At 46.0% G+C, this 22,878-nt stretch overlaps 2 protein-coding genes across 5 annotated transcripts in view; one reads left to right on the forward strand and one right to left on the reverse strand.

The window, feature by feature from the left end:
• STYXL2 (serine/threonine/tyrosine interacting like 2) overlaps positions 1-16,114 on the reverse strand; it is a 41,654-nt gene extending 25,540 nt beyond the window's left edge. Inside the window, exons 1-2 of one of the 4 annotated variants that reach the window (XM_045001979.1) lie at positions 16,071-16,114; positions 349-499 (exon numbers count right to left, since the gene is read on the reverse strand). The gene's annotated coding sequence lies outside the window, so the exon portion shown is untranslated. Of the gene's footprint in view, positions 1-348; positions 588-5,789; positions 7,038-16,070 lie in introns of those variants that run through there. The other 3 variants (XM_045001980.1, XM_045001978.1, XM_045001977.1) reach the window with 3 other exon arrangements.
• GPA33 (glycoprotein A33) lies at positions 2,932-20,985 on the forward strand. Its single transcript, XM_045001983.1, has 7 exons — positions 2,932-3,207; positions 10,442-10,593; positions 11,151-11,358; positions 11,859-12,017; positions 17,655-17,768; positions 18,328-18,451; positions 19,211-20,985. The coding sequence occupies exons 1-7, from the start codon at positions 3,165-3,167 to the stop codon at positions 19,368-19,370; spliced, it is 960 nt and encodes a 319-aa protein (XP_044857918.1). The 5' UTR covers positions 2,932-3,164; the 3' UTR covers positions 19,371-20,985.
• The last annotated feature ends 1,893 nt before the right edge of the window (positions 20,986-22,878 follow it).

The following is a 22,878-nucleotide window of genomic DNA, read 5'->3' on the forward strand; positions in this document are numbered from 1 at the left end:
TCTGACCAACTTTAAACCCCAGGACTTGCCCTCAGGAGGCCTTTGCCATGAGCCAGCCTCTGCCAGCGTGCAGTGGAGTGTGTGCGCGTGTGTGTGTGGTGGGGGTGGGGGTGACATTATTTGGTTGGGAACTTGGAGAAGCAGCAGCCAGTTCCACAAGCATCACAAAGTGAGTTCTGGCTCTCACTCAGGGAGTGTCTGTCCCATTCCAGCCCCAAGGGCTCAGATATCCCTTGGCAGCTGGTCTCAGATATCAGTGCAGCCATGTCCCATAAACAAGGGCTGACGTTGCAGCCGCTCATGGAGTCGGGGAGATGGGAAGCAAAGATGTTAGGAAATGGCACTTACTGTCTGTGTCCGGAGCTCTCCTGACAGCAGAATGGTCACTCCCCGTCTTAGGCTCAGTGACGGAGCCCAGTGGATGGGGCAGGAAACTTGGCAGGGGACACAGCTAGAGCGAGAGATCAGCCGCCCTTCCTCTCTCTCTGCGACTTCTTCTCTAAGGGGAAGGACAACTGTCAGCACCAAACCTTTAGCAGCTTTCTAAATATAGGGTCTGCCCCACACTGGCTGCTGGGTCGCATGGGAAAGGAATTCAGTGCCTCATAGACAGCCCTTGGTCAAATTTTTAACTCTTCCCATGCTGGGGGCTGAATCTCCTGATATTTTCTGGCTTGGATTTTCCTCTCACAGACGAGGCCCAGAGAACAGCCAAAATTCCACCAGCAGGGAGCCCCCAGATAACTGCCCCCCCCAGGGGCAGTCTGAAATGCTGGTGCACTCCCTAGTGCCTTGCTGCAGTGCAGAGTGTGATCAGCTGCTTCATGCTGAGTGGGAACTCTGTGGTATCAGAATGGCTCCCTCTCCATCAGGGCTCACATGGGGGTGAATGGCAGTTTCCCCTCTCCTCTTGCTTAACAAGAAAACCTCCATATCCAATCCCTTCACGGGTTCTCACAACATATTTTTTGGTGGCTTCAGAGTGTAGCCATCAACTCTTGCTGGTGGCCGCTCTGAGAATTTTTCCTAAAATACTTAATTAACTTTAGGAAAAACAAATAAATATGCACATATATAAGTCCAGATCATTGTAATTTATGTATGTAGGGTTTTTTTGCAGACTCAATAATAAAAATAATGTATGGTTGTCTCTATTCTTTACTGGACCTAAGCAGAATAGAAACAAAAATAAGGTGCTTTGCATGTTTTGATTTTTTTTTAGATTGCTAGTTAGTAAGTCTGCTGCTGTGAAAAATGATATTTGTATATTTGTTAATATCACTTTTCACAGCAGACTTACTCAGCCCTGGCATGCTGGGGGACAAATTAAGCCCTGGATGAGGAGGTGGGTAAGAAGGCAGGGGGACCAGAGGCAAGAGGGGGCTGGAGGAGGCAGCGCGGGTTGAGGTGATGGTGGGGGAGTGAGTCCAGGGATGGAGCCCAAAACCCTGCAGCTGGAGGACACAGCCCGCTGACATGTGGCCAGAGCCTGCCACCCACCACCCCAGAAGCCTGAAGCCCAAGCCCCACTGCACCTGTGAAGGTGGGGAACTCACACTCATTGCCTGCTCCTACAGTGTATGTGGCTCTGGACGGGGTAGGGACCAACCCCTGCAAGCAGCCCTGGGGAAGGAGCCACTGCTTTGCTGCCCCCCATTCCTCCTCGATCACAGCCCAGGAGGCTGTGGCTGCAAGAAAAGCCCCTGGGGGCTGCATGCGGCCACGGTGGCTGCATTTGAGAAACACTGCCTAGACGCACACAAACCAGCCCAATGGAACCTCTACATCCCCAGGTAGTAGGTTGATTTGCAACTAACTGTAGCCTTTACACTAAATTTGGTACTTCTTTCTGGCTAACCAGGATGACACTCTATTTATACACATGTATTTAAGCAGTTATAGAGCTCAACATATGTTTATTCAGATTCTTAATTTTTACCTTTTAGAAAATGATGAAATGTTTCTTATTTACTGAATGATTATTAATTTTTTGCTTGTGAATTGTGTCAAGCTGCATTTGGCTGGAAGTTGGAATTCAATTAAAAATGCACACAAACAGCATTTTAAACTTTTTATCAGTTAAATAAAACTAGGATATATAAGAAAAAAGTAAGTTAATCAAAACCAGTTTTGCATTTAAAACTAACTGATTTATTAAACAAGGGAAGTATTATTTGTAGTTAGTGAATTGAACTGATTGTTTCTGTTTCTGGTCATGATGTCCTTCTAGATTTTGGAGGTAGTAGATCTCATCCTCTCATACCTCAATTTTATGAATCAATTAGAAGAGTAAAAAAACTTCCCAGCTTGTTCAACTTCCAACTAGTAGCTTAACTTTGAATGGACTAATAACTGAACTGAACTAGCTGAATAAACTGAAATGAAGAAAACAAACGTTCTCTCTGCACCTGCAGAAGAGGATACTGCTGTCAAAAGCTGGCGTAGCACTTCAACAAAGTCTAGTTCCAGGTGCTCAGCCGGTGATTTCCAATGGTTCAATGGTTTGACTTTCTTTAAAATTTCAGCAACAAGTATGTACTACTTGAATATTATTTTTTACATAATTGAAATTAATAGATTATCGTAAATTTAGGACAGAACATATCTGCCATAATTTTAAATTTAAATCATTTATTTTTTTAAGATAAAAATGTATTTAATTTAAATGAAAAATATTTGGTTTAAAGAAATGTCTAATGTAAATTAAACAGCAATACAATAAAAAGGGTTATTTTTTTAAAATTAATCTGTTTTTATCAGCCATGGTTATTTGTCACTGTACAGATCGCTCTAAGTGCTGTCTTTTGTGCACTTTTACCTGGCCCTTTGGATTAACTCGTCATTTCCTTTGTGTACCTATCAATCAGCAGAGACCAGGAAAGGTGGTTTATTTGCCTGAGAGGGTAGGGCAAGTTCATAACATACAGCAGCTTCCCTCGGGTAGAGAACAGCAAGAGATTTCTTCTCTAGTAGTGAACTAGCTTGTCAATCTAGCTGAAGTGGGTGGGGAAGATGAGCAGAGTCGAAAGAGCAAGTGAAAAAGGATTGGGGAAGTGAATCCAAGCTACAACCGTGAGGCTGCCCTGTTAGCCCATTAACTAAAATAATTCAGCTACTGAGCAATCCTACAGGGAAATACTCTGTACGGAGGATAAGGAGAGACCATGAGAGCTACGAAGGGATCTCAGCTGTTCATGTTGAGTGTGGGTGAGTACTGTTTTGGTACTACAGGGGATGGGTGGAGACTGGAGGGAGGTGAATGTTACACAGGCAAATATCCCAGCCATTCCTATGTGTCAATGTCCTTTGTTTAGTACAAATCTTAGCCTGTTTATGAGATGGCAGGTACAGTGATAATGCCTCCATGCTACAGTGTCGGGACTCTCAGGCAACTCCAGAAGTCTCTGCAATTTCAGGGACAAAAAGGGAATGGAGTTTTGTATCATGGTGGCAAACATTTTTTAAACCAATTTAGAATGGTTTCCATAGATATTGTATATCCTTTGTCCCTAGAATTCAAAGGGGGAAAGTCCTTAGCTTCTACTCTCTACACTGTATGTAGCTGTTTCGGACCCAAGGTACAGACCTGCCAAAATCTATAAATCAAATTGCTTGTCCTTGCTTTTATAGCCAAGAGCCTCTGCCCACTTCTCTGAGCCTCTGCCCTCTCATTCCCCCCTGTACAGCCCACTCTGCTAGTGACACCAGCCTTGACCTGCCTTTGTTTCCTCACACAAATATCACTGTGCCTTTTTTCCATGCCAGCCTAGGCGTAGAACACTCTCTGCCACTCCCTCTGCCTTACTCAAACCCCTCTGAAAAATCTCACTTCTTCCGTGAAACCTGAGAGACGGGAATTTGTATTTAATACTTTACAATGGAATTACAAAAACTGTGTTCCTCAAGAAGTGGGCACAGACTGAGTCACTGGCTGATCTTATTGATATAACCTGTTTTACCCCATCCCAGACCATTCCCCTGCTATTTGTTCTCACCCTCACCTCTTGTGTCATGAGTGATTCAAGACCTAAAGCTGTTTGGAGCAGGAACTTTGTCTCTCTTTTTAGTGACACACCTTGCACCCTTCGCCAGGGCTGGAATGATGGACAGGTTGTTCGCAGTGTAGTCTGGGCCGGGGTTGTTCGCAGCGTAGTCAGGGCCAGTGCTACCATTAATGCAAACTAGGCAGTTGCCTAGGGCGCCAAGATTTGGGGGCGCCAAAAAGCAGTGCCCCCAATTTGTTTTTATAGTGTTCCTCCCTGAGCGCGCAATCGCTGCTCCACTTCTCCCACCTCCCAGGCTTGCAGCACCAATCAGCTGTTTGGCGCCGCAAGCCTGGGAGGAGAATTAAAGCGGGGGCGGCGTGCTCGGGGAGGAGGCGGAGCAGAGGTGAGCTGGGGTGGGGAGGTGCCGCACTGCTCCCAGGGGGGGGAGCTGCCACAGGGGCGCCTCAGGGCAGAGGAGGGAGCTGCCATGGGGGCGGTGCCTCAGGGTGGAGAGGGTGGGCGGGCAGCTGCCGCAGGGCTGGAGGGGGGAGGGGGCAGGTGGAAGTTTCACCTAGGGCACAAAACTTCCTTGCACCGGCCCTGAGTGTAGTTGTAGACCTGTTGGTCCCAGGAAATTATAGAGACAATGTGGGTGAGGTAATATCTTTTACTGGGCCAACTTCTGTTGGTGAAAGAGATGGGTTTTGAACATACACAGAACTCTTCTTCAGGTCTTCTTCAGGTCAGACCCAAAGAAGAGCTCTGTGTAAGCTCAATAACTTATCTCTTTCACCAAGATTAGTTGGTCCAATAAAGATATTGCTTCACCTACCTTGTCTCTCTAATAATAAACAGGGCCATTTGGGCTGAGTATAGGCCATGTCTTTTAATGCCACTATTAAAACAGTGGAGTGGGAGAGTTTTGTAAGAGATTGTTGAAGCCAAGAATGGTGCAGCATAACCAAGAGAGGACTCAGGCCCATACACAGTAGTACAGACAGTCTCTAAAGAAAATGCTAGGTCCAAACTTTGGGAGAGTTCAGATTCAAATTTTGCAAGATGGGCTCATCTCCAGCATTTTATTTATTATTATTTATTTGTACTGCAGTTGCACTTAGAGGCCAAGACTCCACTGTGCCTCCATCTCTCTCCACTTTACAAACATATAACAAAGAGACAATTCCTGCCCCATGGAGCTTACAGTCTGAATAAAGATAATAGATAATCTAAGTAAAGATAATGGGTGGATACTGCAGACAGATAGGGGTGAGGGGTAGGAAAGGAAATTATCATGTATGAAAATAGTGGTTACACTGAATGGAGTTCTGAGGTACAGGAGCGTTTCTTAGAAGAGTCTGCCAGCTCATTCTATTTCAAGGTGATAAGAGCAGTGTTTTCTTTGCAATTATGTAAGCTTTGGTTGGATTTATGCAGCTAGAGTAGCTCCACATTTTGTCCTATTTGTTAGTTCCATTTGATGCAAGATGTTTTAAAGAGATCATCACACAGGGCATGGATGGTTGGGGGGAGGGATGGAATTTTGTTTCTGCTGGGCTGGTTTCTTTTGTAGATGGATCTACCTGAATGTTTCCAAGGGTTGTTTGTAAAAAAATGTACAGTGGCTGGAGTGCTAGACAAGTGCTCAGTAAGGAAACAAAGGAACATTATCACTCTCCTACTCAGATTTTCTTTGCAAAAATGTTCTTAACCCTATCACTAATGACACCTGAGATGATTAAAACAGAAAGAACTTTTACAATCTCATTAGCTTTTCACCCTTTGTTCTGTTTCTATGCCCCTTACCATTCATTCAATGTTGCCAGTGGAAGTAAACAAGTCACTGAGACTTTCTGGTTTCTCTGCTGCATTTCCAGTACTGCAAGGAGTTGGGGAGTTATCTTGAAAGGGGGTGGAGGGAGGAGAGGTCTTTTCAGTGATTTATTTAAAAAATTGATAAACAGCATTTCTATGTCAGAACAAAATCTAAATCTAGGGTTTAAAGCCTGTTGACAATGTCTCTTTATCAATATTATAGGCTATTTCCCCTCTGAGTTTGATTGGATTTTAAGGCCCCTCTCCCTTCAGTGGGATTTAAAACAGGTTCAGTTTCCCATCCAAAAAACCTGATTTTGGACATGCCACCTGTTTTTAACTAGCTAAGCTGTTTGGTGACAGAAAGTATCTCCCGGCCCTGCATCCCATTGCTGAACGGACTACCCCATTGAAAGTGCTGGTGACTCGAGGGGGAAGGAAACACCTTTAGTGGTATCACCGGGACTGGATGTAATTAAACAGAGATTCAGAGAACCAGAAGGATAGGTAGTGGGCAGTCTTTATTCTCCATTGAAAAACTGGATTATGAGCCAGTCAAACAATCAGACTAAAGATGTAGGAAATAAGTGAGAGGGCACCTAAGAGATCAGCCCTTTGCATGGGGGTGGCCAGGCAAATTAGAACAATCCTTCAGAGTGACATACAGCTGTCTTATTACTGGCTGCTTCTGCTACGTGGTTTGGTTTGGTTTGGTTTGGCACCTTTGCAACTCTGAACTGATAGTGTTTTTAAAAACCTGCAGTAAATGAAAACTTTGGCATTGGCGGGAGGGTGAGGAATAGCTGTGAGTGCCTGGGGTTGGGCCATCTCTCTTTCTCTCTCTGGGGGTTGGGTGAATGACCTGTTGGTGAACCCTAGCCGGGTGGAACCAGTTTCTGAGAAGTGACAGTGGAGTAAGAATAACCTGTTCTACCAGAAACCATTGGGGGGACTGCAGGTGCTTCCTGGGAGAGTCAAGATACTGCTCATGCTTCTGGAGAGGAGGGAGGGACTCTTCCTACCCACACAAAGCAAGCCAATGTCTTTGTGTGTGTGTATGTGCGAGGGGTGAAAGGTTGAAAGGATGGGCAGAGCCGGTTCTGGTGTCATGTACACAGTGCTGTTGTACGAGGTGCCCCATAGCAGCTAACATGCAGGTGGCAGCTGCAATAAAGTAATAATAAAAATACTTTGCCCTACTAGATCACCTTCCTTCTGAGGCTCTCAGAGCACTTCACAGCTATGAATGAATGAATCCTGCTGTGTGGGAAGGGAGCATCACTCCCATTTTACAGATGGCGACACAGGCATAGAAATGCTAAGTGACTTACCCAAATTCACACAAGAAGTCAGTGACAGAGCTGGGAACAGAGCCCGGGAGTCCTGATTGTTCTTTACTCTAGCCACCAGCCTTCCTTTCCTCACCATTTATTCTGCTGATGGAAGGGGTGAGAAGAGCAGGAGCAGCAGTAGCAGAGAGGAGGGAAAAGCCAAGTAACTGGCAACTTCTTACACTTCTTGTAAATATATGTCAGGCTGGTTCAGAAGGTGCTGGGTAGGGGGGTGCCTGCCAGGTAGCAGGAGAAGGTGCTTGCAAAGCAGGAGTGACCCAGGGTCAAACTCTCCATTGCAGTGACCCTAAGGGAGGGAGGACACACTGGGACTCCAGTCACACAGGTCATTTCATAGGGAAGGTCTGGGTCTAGAGGGATGGTTTCTTCTAAAGAAGGTCTATCAGGAGTGAGTGGCAGAGAGGAGGGTGTGAGCTGAACCAAAGAGGAGAGCTATGTACAGTCAAAGGGGGAGTCCATTTGACAGGGCTTTCCCAGACTTTGCCATTGCTGCTGCCTCTCAGAGAGGAAATGTCTCCCAGAACTAGCTATTCCTGTCTAACCACGGCATGTCCCTAGTATCCTGCAGGCCTTTACCTAACTCATCATAACGGTCCCAGCCTCACTTTCCTCATGACATCCCTGCACTTAGGGCAGGCAGGTGTGGTCTTTCTTCACCTTTTGGGAGCACGTGTTAACCCTCCACTCACCAACCCCTAGATGGAGTCTATACAGCTCATCACAAGGAGAAATTAGCTTTGCCGTCTCTCTATCCCATGCATTAAATTCACTCGTGGGACTAATCTGAAGGTCTGACATAAGTAGCAGGGATGTGACTCAGCCCTAATCTGCACTTAAAATACAGATCGACCTATCTATGTCACTGAGGGGTGTGAAAAATTCACACCCCCGAGTGCTGTAGTTAATCTGACCTAATCCCTAGTGAGGATGCAGGTAAATTGATGGAAGACCTATTTTATCGCCACCCGGCGAGGTGGATTACCTACATTGATGCAAAACCCCCTTCTGTCACTGTAGGAAGCATCTACACTATAGTGCTACAGTAGCATTTCAGCTGTGCCATTGCAGAGCCCATAGTGTAGGCATGGCCTGAGACAGGACCCAGAGCTGGCTCTCCTGCACTGCATCTCAACCACCAAGTGACCATCCTGGCACTCTGGGAAGGCACAGCTCTTCACTATTCCCCCCCCACACACACACACCCATGCTCTGCGACAGCACAGCCCTTCACTAGCCTATGTCACTGTCCCTTTTCACCCTGTTCCTGAAGGGAGCCTGCCTCTACACTGGGAGTGCCTCTGCCCCTCCCGCATGCTAAGGTGAGGTAATCAGATTCTGGTTTCGATCTCATGCCTTCTCTCCTCTAATGACTCAGCAGTGCCATAAAAAAATAACAACCCAGAACTATGCAGAACAAAGCAGGTGTTTTAAAACACAGCTTCCTGGGGACACAAAGATCATGGAGAACTGAGTGTAAAACAGAACGAGGCCTCCATATCCAAGATCCCTGCATTGTGCTCTGGAGAGAATTCAGTTTTGACCAGAGTGGCATGGTTTTGTGCTCAGCAGACACAGCATTACAAAAATCCATAATGTAGCTGCTTCACCAAACCACAGGAAAGGCCCCTCCCTTCTGCGACCTTCAGCTACCCTCCTCCTCCTTCACCCCCTCACCACCCTCCTTAAAGTCTGAAGCAAGTACTTCAGTACAGGAGGATGGCCAGTGTTTCCCATCTCCTCAGGCAGCTGGCCTGCTGTTGTGTCTGCACTCCCCCTCTCATGCCTGAGCCCCACTACTATTCCAGGGTTTCCCCTGTGTGGGGCACCATAGTGCATGTTACAAGTCTGGGAACCCCAGGGGCCATGGCATCTCTCAGTGTGGTTCTCGCAGAAGAGGAAGGAATGATCTGATATGCACTGAGGCTTCCCCTGTAAGCATGGCATGAAGTCACTCCAGAGCAGCCCCAGGGTAAAAGGGAGTAGCTGTGTGACCCAGCCAAGATGATGCTGAGCCCCACCACCACATCCCATGTAGGATCTGCTGGTGCTTCAGGAAGGGAGTGAAGGTTCATGATTGTAGTGACTGAGGAGGTGGTGGTGGGTGAATGTGGATAAGGACTTTATTTATTTATTTATTTTTGCACCTGGAAAAGGGGTTTCCATGTCAGGGCTTGGACTGGTTCTCATTTACCCAAATCTGCTCTCCCCTCCCTATAATAAGCACAACTGAACATTACTGCTGCTCGTTTAAGCATTGCACTAACAGGGAAAATCGAATCTGGTGGGGGACTGAGGGGAAGGGTGGACATGGGGAAACAGCTCTGAATGCAAATCAAGCTCCTGCTCTGATATCTTGGAGCAGATTCTCTAGCCTCAAACTGCTCACCTTACCTACCATCAATCACAGATTCTCTATACTGGATAACTCCCAGGAATGCGCATCCAGTTGCTTATACCATGGGGTATCCATACTGCAGCTAACTTAACTAACTTGTGGGGAAATAGTACACCTGGGATCTACCCCCTGGGATTTCCAAGGAAATCCTGTGGGATTATCTAAACCAACCACTGGGGAATGAGAGCCTGAGGTCTGATAAACTGATGATGGGGAACCCACTCTGGGAATTAACCCAGACATAAAGCTGGGTTTAAGGGGAGTTAAGGTTGCTATCAATAACTTCAGAGGGGGAAATATCACAAGAACATGGTCTTTGTCCCCAAAGCTAACATACAGACCCCAGAATTCACTGCTAAGGTTCAGTTTACAAGGAATGCAAACATGACAAGGTTTGGAAATGGACAGGTAAGGCAGCCAAACAACAGCAACTCTGGACCAGCCCCTCCAGAATACCAGCCAGCCATTTCCCCCTGGTCTGATCGTTTCCCCATGGCACAGCCACGTGTGGGTTTGGGATATGTTTTTGCAGTAATACTAGCTTTGGCGACTTGGGCTTGGGTCAGGCCATTGAGGACTGCTGCTTGGGAGAAGACCTAGTCCACAGAAGGACTCTTCAGAAGAGGTGTAGAAATAAGGCCCAGCCTTTGGAGCATGATTCATTATATTGATTGGGAGTTGCCCGTGTGCTCAGTGCTGTGCAGACAGAGAGGAAGACACACTCCCCACCCAGTCTCAAGCAAACAGAGACGGTACACTGCAGACTCATATGATACCCAGGGGTAGGGCCCAATCTACTCTGGTTGAGTGCAGGTCCCTCCTTAGTACCAAGAGAAGCATTTCTCTGATGGGGGAGATTGACCGTATTTGTTTGTTTTTTGTCTCTCTCTCTCTAGTTCTGGTGACTGCCCAGGCCCTCACTGTGAACACACGCGTCAAGGAAGTAAAGGTAGCACAAGGGACTAATGCCACCCTCCCATGTGAATTCCAGACCTCTGCTACCACCAGCAACGCAGACTTCGTTACCTGGAGCAAAATGCCTCAGGAGGTAAATCATGAGCTGCATGAGAGCGTATTGGGGATGATGGAGATGTGGATATCAAGGGGCCTCAGGCTGCTCTTTGATCTGTGGTGGAGGGTGAAGAGGCCTTCTGGGCTCTCTTTGGACTCAAGAGACCAGGGGTTGAGGGCTTGGTTGTCATCTTGACTCTGCCAGACACTCATTGTGTGACCACAGGCAAGCAAATGGGCCTCCATGGTTCTCCTGGAAGGATTGTGGGGAAGGAGCATGAAAGGATCTTTGTAGCCTCGGGGGGATTTAAGTGGCCTTCAGGGAACTATGGGACTCTTCTTTGCCCCAGTATGTTGAGGGATAGAGGGAGGTGAAAAGGCCCCTGCAGGATATCGGGATGAAAGTCTCCAGGCATTCTCCTTGGCCTCTAGGGAACAGGATATGAGGGTATCTCTAGGAGACTAGGGAAGGGTAGTCCCTCTGCTTTTTTCCAGTTCCTGCTTCTCTTAGAATGTGCCAGTCTGTGGTGTTAGCTTGAGGACACACATAGTAGAAAATACGCTTGCTGTTTGTTGTCCCCTTCTCTATTACAGGAAGATGTTGTCACAAGGTATTTTGATGGCCTTGAGCGCTGTAGCCAGAGTTACGAAGGCCGTCTGCAATTCCCTAGCTCTCCAGTCACAGATGTCAGCATCACCCTCCGTGGGGTGACCATGGCAGACAATGGAACTTACAGGTGCACTGTCCAAGTGCGTGAAGATCTCCCCAGTGCCTCTGCAAAGATAGATCTTTTGGTCCTTGGTAAGCCACTCTACCCCCTGAGCTAGTACAGATTCAATGTCCCAGCTCAGTGACAGACAGCACTATGCAACAAGCAGGAAGTGATGTTGGTGGGAGTACTCTATCCTCTCAGTTAGCACTGATCCAATGCTCCACAGCAATAAGAGAGAGAGACAATGCCAGGTATTTCAGAAGAAAGCATAAGCCATCCCCATCATGCACATATGCTGTACCTCATGGGTAGGTTATCCTTTGTTGATGGTGGAGGGGAAGTAACATATATGTCCAAACATCTTATGATTAACTCCTGAACTTGGGTGGATGTGGGAGGGAAGGGCAAAGGGTAAAAAGCAGTGGGAGAGGCCAAAATTCATTCTAATTCTTGCAAGAAAATGGTATGAGAGAGACCAGTTCCTGGTTGGGAGGAAAACACACAGCTGCAGAAGACGGATTGCAGGGATTCATAGAAAGAAATCTCAGCAGACCTCTCTGTATAACCATTCTCCCTTCTTTGCCTCTAGTGGCTCCATCCAAGCCAGAGTGTAAAGTCATAGGGACACCAGAATATGGACAGACCATCAACCTGACCTGCAACTCTCAACTGGGGTCTCCAAAACCTGAGTATACCTGGCAAAGCTTCAGCGTACTGAACCAGCCCCGACCGCTGGTGTCAGCATCAGGTACGTGAGATGCGAGGAGGCCAGGCCACGGTACTCGCTGCAGTTTGGGAGTTGAAACATTTTGGATTGAGGATTAACAATGCAGTTAGGCCTTCTGAGAAGGTCCTTTAACAAAATAGGACTTTAAAAGGTTATCCTCCTAGGGTGAGAAACACCTGTGAGTACCTGGGTGGCTGTCTGGAGCAGCAATGGGCAGCGATGCTTTCACGGCTAGGTCACTGATTCAAGCCCAGCCAAGAGCCAACCAAAGTAATTACTTCCTAATGACCATTTGTAACCAGCAAAGTATTTCACACAGTCTCCCCCGCCCAAGGCAATTTCTCTTAGTGGACCCATCTATACCTTGCCACAATTAACACTAATCAGCTTATTGATGCTTACAGGAGCGAGGTCAAGGAACAAACTGGCCATGGAGGCTGAACTTTTCCACTCTGAGATATAACCGCCCAGCTCATGGCTGAGAATGGGTGGGATGGAGGCTGTCAGGACAGTAACTGTCACTAGCACGATAGTCACTTTATTTTAAAATAGTGTCAGAACAAAAGGAGTTGTTAAGCTCCTGAGAAGTGGGAGCAGGGAGGGATGTCTCTAAAGGAGATAGGGGTGCAGCAGTCTCTCACATGCAGTCAGCCAGCAAGAGAGAGTAGTGTATAACAGGCCCTTAGGCGTTATTGCCAGAAACTGCCCTGTGTTTCTTGACCAGCTCCACAATGGAGAGTGCTTCTGTGTTTCAACCTGCCAGTCATGGTTTCAGATCCAGTGCTGTGGTGTAGGTGCACAGATGAGCTGAATATGATCCTAGCTAGGAGGGGCACTCACATGTTACTCTCTGAAAATTGCTTGAGTTAATACCAAGGAAAAAATCCACATGGAATCTCTTATTCACTTGTCTGGCCACTGGGTGGTGCCCCGGCCTCAGACATGGTAGCTTTCATCTTAGCTACTACAATGTATTTTCCTAAAGAGAACAGACCACTCTGAACTTTTCTGCCTTCATTATTCTCCTCCCCCCAGGGCAGGAGTTTGTTCTAGCCTCCTTGCATTTGATACTGATTTTCAGGGAAATGCTGTCCATTAAGGCTGCACATGGAATTTCTCCTTCTGGGATTTAGGGCCAACAGTGGGAGGCTATAAAAGGAGTGGGACTGTCAGGGTAGCCGTGTCCGTGAGCTGCTGGAATGTGTGTGCTGGGGTAATGCTGCAGGGTATGTGGAATTTCCTTGGTATCCATCCAGTCCTGTTTTTCTCATCTGCCCTGCATCTTTCCAACTTGGCTCGTAGGGCAGGATATTTATTTACAGATGTTTAAAATTTCCTAGGAATTTATCAGTGCTTATTATAAAAAATTAAAAACAGGTAAAATCAGTGCAGTAAAATTAAGTTCAGTTTTCTGGGTAAATATTGGGGTAAACCTGACTCTCTGTTCGGGTTTGTTTGTCTGAAACTTTCAAGAAACCACTACATTCTAAAACCCAGAGTTTTTGTTTGTTTTTGACCCATGTTAGCACGTAAAGTAGTTCACTAACTTATTTGCTTTGAATGCTGATAACTATTTGTGTTATCTGTAAAGTTGGTGAGGTATATGTGCTGGGCATGGGATTGACAACAATATGCAGACCAGCCAGGTTGGACTGATTTAAAATCAAAGCAATTTAAATCATGATTTAAGTCACCACCTGGAGAGCCTCAATTTAAATAATTTATCATATTCATCTTTTCCATTTGTACTTCAGTTATGGTCCAAAGAAAGGTGCATTCTCATTGGCTGATCTAACCATTAAATCATGTTGAGCCATTACACAGGATTAGGTAGATTTTTTTGCTACTTTGGAGGGTATAACACTATAACTATTATACATTTACTTAAGCAAATATATAGTTTAATATGTTAGATTCTTATTAATTGTACATTTTAGTATGTTAGAAAATGGTGAATGATATATTCTACTGTAATTTATTAGATAATTAACTTTTTGTTCATGATTTGTGTCAAGCTGCATTAGGATAGTAACTGGAATTTATTTAAATGCACAACTGCATATAAAATGTATTTTTATTAAACAAGACAAGTCCTTAATAAAGTGCATGATCTACTGTGCCATATTTATAAAGCTTGACCTCAAAAGCTAAGATGTTTTCCTACAATTCTTTCTTTAAATAGAAAAGTAGCCTTTAACTCAAAATTTTAGATAGAGGCTCATATATTCAGTATATTTATTTTTTATTTAAATGTTTTAAGAGAGTATGATAAGTTTAGGGCCTAACATGCTTTGTATTAAATTCAGATTTCTTTTTAAACAGGTTTATTTAAAAAAAACTTTTAAAACAAAAAAAAATCCAATTTAAATAAAAAAGACATTTTTTAAAAAGTTAAAAAAACAGATTTTTATCTGCTCTGACACCAGCGCTTGGGTCATGGTTCTTCTCTGGAAGGAGAAATGACAGGTAACCAAGCCGTGATCTCACCTTTTAGAGCAGAAAGCTGAGTCCAGGGAGTTCTGGCACTTCCAAAATTGGGTGAAAAAAAATGGGTGGAAACCAAATAATGGCTTTTGTAAAACCCACAAATTTTTCGGTTAAAAAAAATTGATAAAAACTGGAAATGAAGGGCCTTACTCATAGGACATTTATTCTCTACTCTGTTCATTTTGGGGGTTACAACCCAGAACTGCACTATAGTGTTGAAAGCTGTAAACATTGTGATGCCAAAAAAATGACAGCCTAGACAGGGACACTGAGAAAAAGGTCTGGGAGAGAACAAAGTCATCACTGACAAAAATTGCAGATGACACAAAAGTTGGACAGGATAGGTAAATAATGAAGAGGACAGGCTGCTAATTCAGAGTGATCTGGATCGCTCGGTAAACTGGGTGTAAGCAAACAGTATGAATTTTAATATGGTTAACTGTAAAAGTATACATTTAGGAACAAAGAATGTAAACCATACTTTCAGGATGAGGGACTCTATCCTGGGAAGCAGGGACTCAAACGTTCGTGGTGGATAATCAGCTAAACATGAGCTCCCAGTATGCTGCTAGGGCCAAAAGGGCTACTGCGATCCTTGAATGCATGAACAGCAAATCTCAAGTAGGAGTGGAGAGGTTATTTTGCCTCTATTTCCCATTGGTGCAACTGCTGCTGGAATACTGTGTCCAGTTCTGGCGCACACAGTTCAAGAAGGATGTTGATAAGTTGGAGAGGGTTCAGAGAAGAACCACGAGAATGATTAAAGAATTAGAAAGCATTCCTTATAGTGATTGAGCGGTTTAAGTCTATTTAGCTTAACAAAGGGAAGGTTAAGGGGTGACTTGATTAGAGTCTGTAAGTACCTACATGGGGAAAAATATTTAATGATGGTCTCTTCAATCTTGCAGAGAAAGGTGTAACATGATCCAATGGCTGGAAGTTGAAGCTAGACAAAAATATATCTTATTTCCAGTGTGAACTTAATGCTTATGTAAGCGGGGGAATGGTCCCGCTATTGTGGGGAACTTTCCTGGCTTCTGCACTACCCCGGTGAAGTGGGCTAGCGAAAGGATCTGAGTCCTTGCTCCCACTTCCTTTACCCAGAGGCCTCCCTGCCCTTGAGGACTCCCCTTCCACTCTCCTGTCTGGCAGAGTCCTCGTAACCCCAACATCATACAATTTAAAGCAAATACAAGTTATTTAATTAACACTTAATTTAAAAAAAGAATAAGAAAAAATGGGAAAGGTTACAGGAAAACACATCACCCTGCTCTGTGGCAGGGAACATCACAAACAGTTTCTCTGAAAGGTCAGGGCAGTTCACAGTCTGTTCCTTGTAGGTCCCAGGCCTCCTTCTCAGGTCCTGGCTGTGCTGCAGGGATGCTGTGGGTCGGACACTTGCTCTGGTGGTGGCCACACACTCTCAGGCTCTGGGTGGCAGGACCCTTCTCTCCAGCGTCACCCCCGCCCTGTCAGGGTTACGATCCCCCTCCCAGTCTGGCCTGCAGGGCCTCTTGGCTGAGGTATCTCCCTGCGCTGGGCCCACTGCCCGGGGTCCCCCTCGCTCTCCCCAGCTGCTTACCGCACCCGGCTCCGGACTACTCCAGCTCCAGCTCCAGCTCCGCTCTGCCTCAGCACGGCTGCTGCTGCTGCTCTGACTTCAGCTCCCTGGACTGCTTCTCTGGCCTCTCTGGCTCCAGTTGCTACCACTCTGCTCCCAAGGCAGGGCTGCTCTGCAGGCTGCTTCTGTGACTCTGCTCTGAGCTCTCATCTGCTTCCTGGGCTGTTTGTCTGGCCTTTTTGGGCTGAAGCTCCGCTCCCATCAGCTTAGCTTGGGGCCCTGCTCTCTCTCCTTAGCTCAGCCCCACTCCATCTGACTCAGACAAATTCAGCTCACACGGAGGACGGGACCCCCTGGCCTCCTGACTCCTTGATTAGCCTGCCTGCCCTGTCAATCAGGCTGGCCTGGAGCACTGGCCTCTCCACATTGTTCCTGGAGACTGTCAGTCTCAGGCTCCTGATTTCCCATCGACCACTCCCTTTTTAGTGCTGGGAGCTAGCAACCAAACACCCCCACTGAATGTTAGTAAGGGGGCAACAGTCCCCTTACACTTAGAATAATTAACCATTGGAATAATTTACCAAGGGTCATAGTGGATTCTTCATCACTGACCATTTTTAAATTAAGACTGGATGTTTTTCTGTAAGATCTGCTCTAGGAATTATGTTGGGGAAGTTCTCTGGCCTGTTACGTACAAGGTCAGAGTAAATGGTGCCTTTTGGCTCTAGAATCAATGGCTCTGTGAAAAGAACATGTATGTGAGAGAGCTGTGGTGCCAGATGATGTGCTTAAATATAGTTACCAAGCCCACTTTAAAAACAGGGAGCTGGCCCTTTTCCAACAGATGGTTGACAGGGGCCATCAGAGAAAAAAAACGGAATTGCCATTTAGGGGTGAAAATGGAAACAACCTGAACAAAACTACGTTTATACAGAGGAAATGATAAACTCTAATTTATAGTACTGAGCTCCAGTAGCTCAGGGTAGGGAATCTGCAGCTTCATAGCACTCCCTGCCAAATACATGATTTCTCCCCATGGATTGTTTATACAGCCTGATCTGCCTTTGCCTTATGCTACCAGACCATAGCTTCCCACTAGCTTCCTTTACTGGCAAATAATTATGGCATTGTGACATCCTGAAAGCTGGTGGGTTGAAAAACTGTTACAAGACTAGTGTATTAGCTCTTCAAGTGGCCATTTCTCTGAGCCAGCTGCTCTCAGCTGCCATACTCCTCCTGACAGTGATATGTCTTGTGACAAAGCATACGAGGCTGCCGGCCACGTATAAAAGAGCAAGACAAACCTTTGCTGAACATTCACTTACCCACAGCCCCACCCACAATGGCAGCACTGAAACCAGCTGAAAATTAAATGTATTGCCAGTAGCCAAAGGCACGTTTCTATTTAGCCTTCCTTATGTCTCCCACTAAGAACCAGATAGAGGCCAAACTAATCTCACACAAGTCACAAAACCAGCCAAAAACTGTAACAATTTTTGGTCATTCCCAATTTGGGATGGATTTAGATGTGAAGGGATCCTTTCCCCAGTCCCTTCCTTGACCTTATCCTCGATGATTCTTTTATATTTTGGGTTTGTATTTTGCACCAGGACAACAGATAACTCTGAAGAATGTCTCTGCAGACACCTCCGGCTTTTACATTTGCACTGCCACCAACAGCGTTGGACAGGAGTTCTGCAACATGACAGTCTCCATTCTACCTCGTAAGATGCTACTGGCTGCTTGGGTGGGTAGGGCAACAGAGCGGGGAAATGTGTTCACAGACTAAATATAGGGCAAGGGACTGAATGGGAGAGCTACTGGAGTGCAGATGAGCGTACCCCCAGCCCTCCAAGAACAGCCCCGTTTCATATCTCCAAAACGAATTCCACTGCCTTGCTTGAAGTGCTCACATTTAGACCTGTCTGTAATAGTGAATAATACTAAGGCTGTATCTAATTAGACAGAGGCCTGAGCCACAAAGTTAAGATCTTAACTTGATCAGAGTATGGGGGGAGGGTCTTCAGATCCCAGGGGTCTGTCTCCATCTCTGTTGAATCAATCGCTCCTGCGGACCTGTCCCTGCTACCCATTGGTTCAGTGCAGAGTCAAGAACAGTTGCTATAACTAAACGGATGTCCAGATCCATCTTTACGTGTCTGGCACCCCCAGGGGTTTGGTCTCTGATGGGTGTGAATCTGACCTGATTTGAAGTCATTCTCAATGCATGCAGGTTTCTTTTGTCAACCCTGCTGTGACTGTGTTTGGTCTTTCCCTCCATAGCATCCATGAACATTGCCCTCTATGCTGGAGTCATTGGTGGCGTAGTTGCGGCAATCATTGTCATCGGGATTTTGGCCTACTGCTGCTGCTGCCGGGGCAGCAAGGACAACGACTACGAGATGACGTGAGTGCCTTTCCCCAGAAGAGTGGGTGGGATATGTGAGGGACTTTGTGAGAGGTAGAATGCGCTCCCATCTTCTCTCTGCAGCATGGATGCATGACGGCTGGCGGAGAGGGACAATGATGTGGAAAATTAGCTGATGATGCCTAGGTTTTATCTGTTGCAAAGTGAATGACTTAAACCAAGAGAGGAGAAGGCGTTGTGCAGTCCCATCTTTGCCACTGCAGTTTGCTTCCCAGTTCTCCTTTACCATACTAGTTCTGCTCTTATGGGCCCCTTTGTGATCGTTGGTGCATGATGTCCCTTAAGCACCATACAGGGTGCAGGACTGAGCTAACAAGACCAAGGAACCAATCAGGAACCACCCATGGATATCTGAAGTTCAGATCGGTTACCCCATTTCTCCCCAGCCTCTGCAATTTCTGTTCTTGGGGGTCTGAGTCACCCTAGCCGCTCATACTCCTCAATCCAAAAATGAGGAAAGGGTCACTGCCCCTGTAGGGAGTGCTGTGGAGAGCTCACAGATACTCCAGTCTTTGCCTTTCCACACAAGTGCTGTAGGAAATGGGAGAAGGCAGTTCACAGCTACTCCAGCCTCAACAAGCAGTGTGGGCCAGTGGTTCTCAAACTGAAGTCCAGAGAACAGTCCCAGGTGGCCTGTCAAGTAGGTGGGATATGCAAAGGACAGTGGTAAAAAATATTCAGAATGAAAGTAAATTAAAACCAGCTAACATCTCTCTCTATCCCTGGATAATGTTTTAGTGAGACAGGAGATGGTGGGAAGGAGCCCGTCAGGATTCGGGGACCAGCTGAAGAAGAGATAGAGGATGAGGAGGAGGAGGAGGAATATCGGACGAGAGGAAGGCCACAGATGCCACCCACCAACAAACCACGGCTAGAGATTTCAAACGCTGAGGCATAGTCACCACCAGAGTAGAAAAGGCAAGGAAGAGGGGACTGATTTAAGTAATACTGTTTACTCCCGACTGGTCTGATCTCAGCTGTGGCGTAGACTGCAAGCTTCCAGCGACTGGGGTCCATTTCTTTAAATCCTCCTGGGAGGTGCCTAAAGCACAGTAGGCACCACTATAAATAAATAAGTAAATAAGACACAATGTGGAACCAAAACTTGTTTTTCAGCACTAGAACCCCTGCTTCACCCACAGTAACCCACCTTTCTGCAGAAGAGGCCGTGTCAGGTTCATTTGGGGAGCAAGGGGTAAATCCCTCAATGCAAATTACTCTGTATCATTAGATCCATGGATAATTTCAGATTCATTAATTGGGGGTCAGTGGGAAAGGGCAGACTAGTTAACTTGGATACTTTGGTAAATGGCACAGGTTTCAACCAATAGCATGCACTGTATAAGCCCACCAGGCACAAGCACAGTGGCATTACGCAGTATCGGATCGTTTCAACTTTAATTTGATTTTGAGAAGCAAGCAAGTTTAGAAAATGTCAGGTTTCTTCTTAAGCGTTCACTAAATGGGGCTTTTGTATATAATCAAAAATATAGAACAAAAATATCGAAGACGATTGTAGCTGATTGCCAGGAGACTCCGCTGGGAACAGCTATTGCATTGGTACTAATGGGATGTCTAAAAACAGCAGAACTGACCATTTGATCTTACTTTTTGTACTTGTAAAGCTTTTTTGTACTGTATAGGCATTGTCTGCAGCAGCTGGACTCTAATCCATAATTGGCAGCTGGGAGGTCTAACAGCCAATTCTTCGCCACCTCACTCCATTTGCCTCTGCACAGAACAGACCTGTTCCCTCCCAAAGGGATTCTAAATGTGCATTTTCATGTCCCATCCCAGAGTCCTCTATCCTCTGTTTACTCCCTCACCCCAGAAACAGAAGGGGCAGACAGTGGACCATCTGCCCTTCACACATGTAGTGGTCAGGAAAAGGGAGAAAACATGGCAGTTAGTATCAGAGTGCTAGCCGTGTTAGTCTGTATCCACAAAAACAACGAGGAGTCCGGTGGCACCTTGAAGACTAACAGATTTATTTGGGCATAAGCTTTCGTGTGTAAAAAGCCCACTTCTTCATGGCAGTTGGATCTTTTCACAGAGAAGGCGAGAAGAAAAATATCCTAATTTTTCTTCTAGTGCTGCCGGAAGGAAGTAAAGTACAGATCAATGCACTCAGCATAGAGTATCCATGTGCCACACTACATTCAAAACTGTCACACATTCCCTCTCCCACCAGCAGTTTAGGGACTACTCTCAAACTGGTATTTGCAAGTCCCAAAAAGATAGCTCTTCATTTCCCCATCACCATTCTCCTATCTCCTACTTATGACAGAAGGGACAGTCTCATATTTCCAAGAGGCTTTTACAATATTTTGTATTGAGCTAGTTAAATTCTGTTTTTAAAAAAATCTGATAATAAATGTTTTTTATTGATTCAGTGTTATCCCGTTAATATTATATTGTTCCTCTGCCTTCAGTGACTTTACAGAACTCACAACAGCTGCTCAGGGAAACTTAGCCACTGTTAAAACAACAACAAAAATCTAAAAAATAAAAGAAGGTACATCAGAACAACACTGAAAGTCTCCCAATTTTTTCTAACATTTGAATATTGTACAGCATTTCCTGGGTCCTAAATTATGTAATCAGACTACCAAAATAGCACCTTTCTTTTGGCATTTATTTTATATCTGATACTCAGTAGAAATTTACAATTTACTCTTTGCAATTATTAGATCACAAGTGTATCTACCACAGCTGTTTTCAAAACCATCTCCTTGCACTGAAGAAGTAAAAGTCTAACTCAGAAATGTACAGTTCAGATGCATGTCAGCCAGAGACATCAGACATGGGCATAACATAGGAAGGCTTCATTTAAAAGTGGGTTTTAAAGGAGATAATTGTAGAGAGGGTGTTGCACACAGGAACTGGGAAGCCATTCCAAGCACAAGGTGCATAAAAAGGCATGAAGCTGAGAAGAGATGACAAAGGTGTTTTAAGATACAGAGGCATGTAGAAAGAGGAGGGGGCTTAAGAAGAAAGAGGAGCAGAACTGTAGGTGAGGCAGAGTTACAAAGAACCTACAAGGTGAAGAGAAAGTATCTGAATTTGATGCAGTGAGACAGGAAGCCAATGAAGGAACTAAAGAAGGAAAACTACAGCAGTAGCATTTCGCATACAGTTACAGTAGTCAAACAATGACCAACCCCACCAGCAATGATTTAGCAGTAGAGGGCAGAATATGAAGGCCAGATTTGAGGGATATTGGGAGCAGGGGAGTAGCAACAGGATCTAGTGAGTCTGGATGGAGCAAGGCACAAGGGGAGAAAAAGAGGAGTTGAAGGCAATGCTGTGAGCCTGACAGACAGGCTGTAGTGGTTTGAATTGTTATATTAAACTGCAGTTTTCTTTTAAGTGAATTTGCCATTATAATGTTGTTTCTGTTCATGGGCAACAACTGCCTTTTCAACAAGAAAGAATGCTGCAAATTATATAACAAGCTACCTGTGCACTTTGGCATTGCCTCCTGTAGAAGAAAAGCATCTATCTCATTGCTGCTATAGACCTACATCACCATTCCATTTTCCCTCAGACAGATTGTAGGAAAGTGCACTCACCATTGGTGCACCCCTTCATGGCTGGGCATGGCATCACGGGCTCTCCTTGTTGAGTGACCCCTGCCAACAGCCGTTTATGCCTATTGGTGGTCCACTTCTTCTTGTAACTTGGCCCTCTAGCAAAGTCACTTACATTTCCCCCACCTTCCATGGTATCAATGTCCAATAGGACAGTGTCCCAGGTGACACTAGACAGCCATATGATGTCTTCTGCCCCTTCAGGGATCCTCTTCCACTCCACTCTCCTGTCAGAGCAGTGGCCCTACAGCTTCTCCCTCAAGTCTCTTAGGGTATGTCCACACAGCAAAGCAAAACCCACAGCTGGCCTGTGCCAGCCAACTTGGGCTCAGGCTGTGGGGCTGTTTCATTGCTGTGTAGAGTTCCAGGCTCAGGCTGGAGTCCAGGCTCCGGGACTCTCCCACTCCACAGGGTCCTGGACAGGGCTGGCTCCAGGCACCAGCAAACCAAGCAGCTGCTCGGGGCGGCCAATGGAAAGGGGTGCGGCACATCCAGGTCTTCAGCAGCAATTCAGCGGCGGGTCCCTCAGTCCCTCTCCTCCTCTTTGAGATGCTGGCAAAGTGCCGCTGAAGAGAAAGAGAGGGAGTGAAGGACCCGCTGCTGAATTGCCGCAGAAGAATGAAGTGGCACAATTGAGCTGCGGCCCAAGGGCCACCGATCGGCTTTTTTTTTTTTCTCCTCATTTCGCTGCTTCGGGCGGCAAAAAAGCTGGAGCCAGCCCTGGTCCTGGAGCGCAAGTGCCAGCCCAAGCCCGGAAGTCTACACAGCAATGAAACAGCTCGAGAGCCTGAGCCCCACGAACCCGAGTTGGCTGGC

Source organism: Mauremys mutica, chromosome 1, assembly GCF_020497125.1.
Source record: "Mauremys mutica isolate MM-2020 ecotype Southern chromosome 1, ASM2049712v1, whole genome shotgun sequence".
In the NCBI taxonomy this organism is placed as follows: domain Eukaryota; kingdom Metazoa; phylum Chordata; order Testudines; family Geoemydidae; genus Mauremys; species Mauremys mutica.

Coding starts and splice junctions, on each gene's coding strand:
- GPA33 (XM_045001983.1), top strand. CDS start 3,165: ATGAGAGCTACGAAGGGATCTCAGCTGTTCATGTTGAGTGTGG. Junction 10,594..11,150: donor GGAGCAAAATGCCTCAGGAG/GTAAATCATGAG, acceptor TCTCTATTACAG/GAAGATGTTGTCACAAGGTA. Junction 17,769..18,327: donor GACAGTCTCCATTCTACCTC/GTAAGATGCTAC, acceptor TTCCCTCCATAG/CATCCATGAACATTGCCCTC.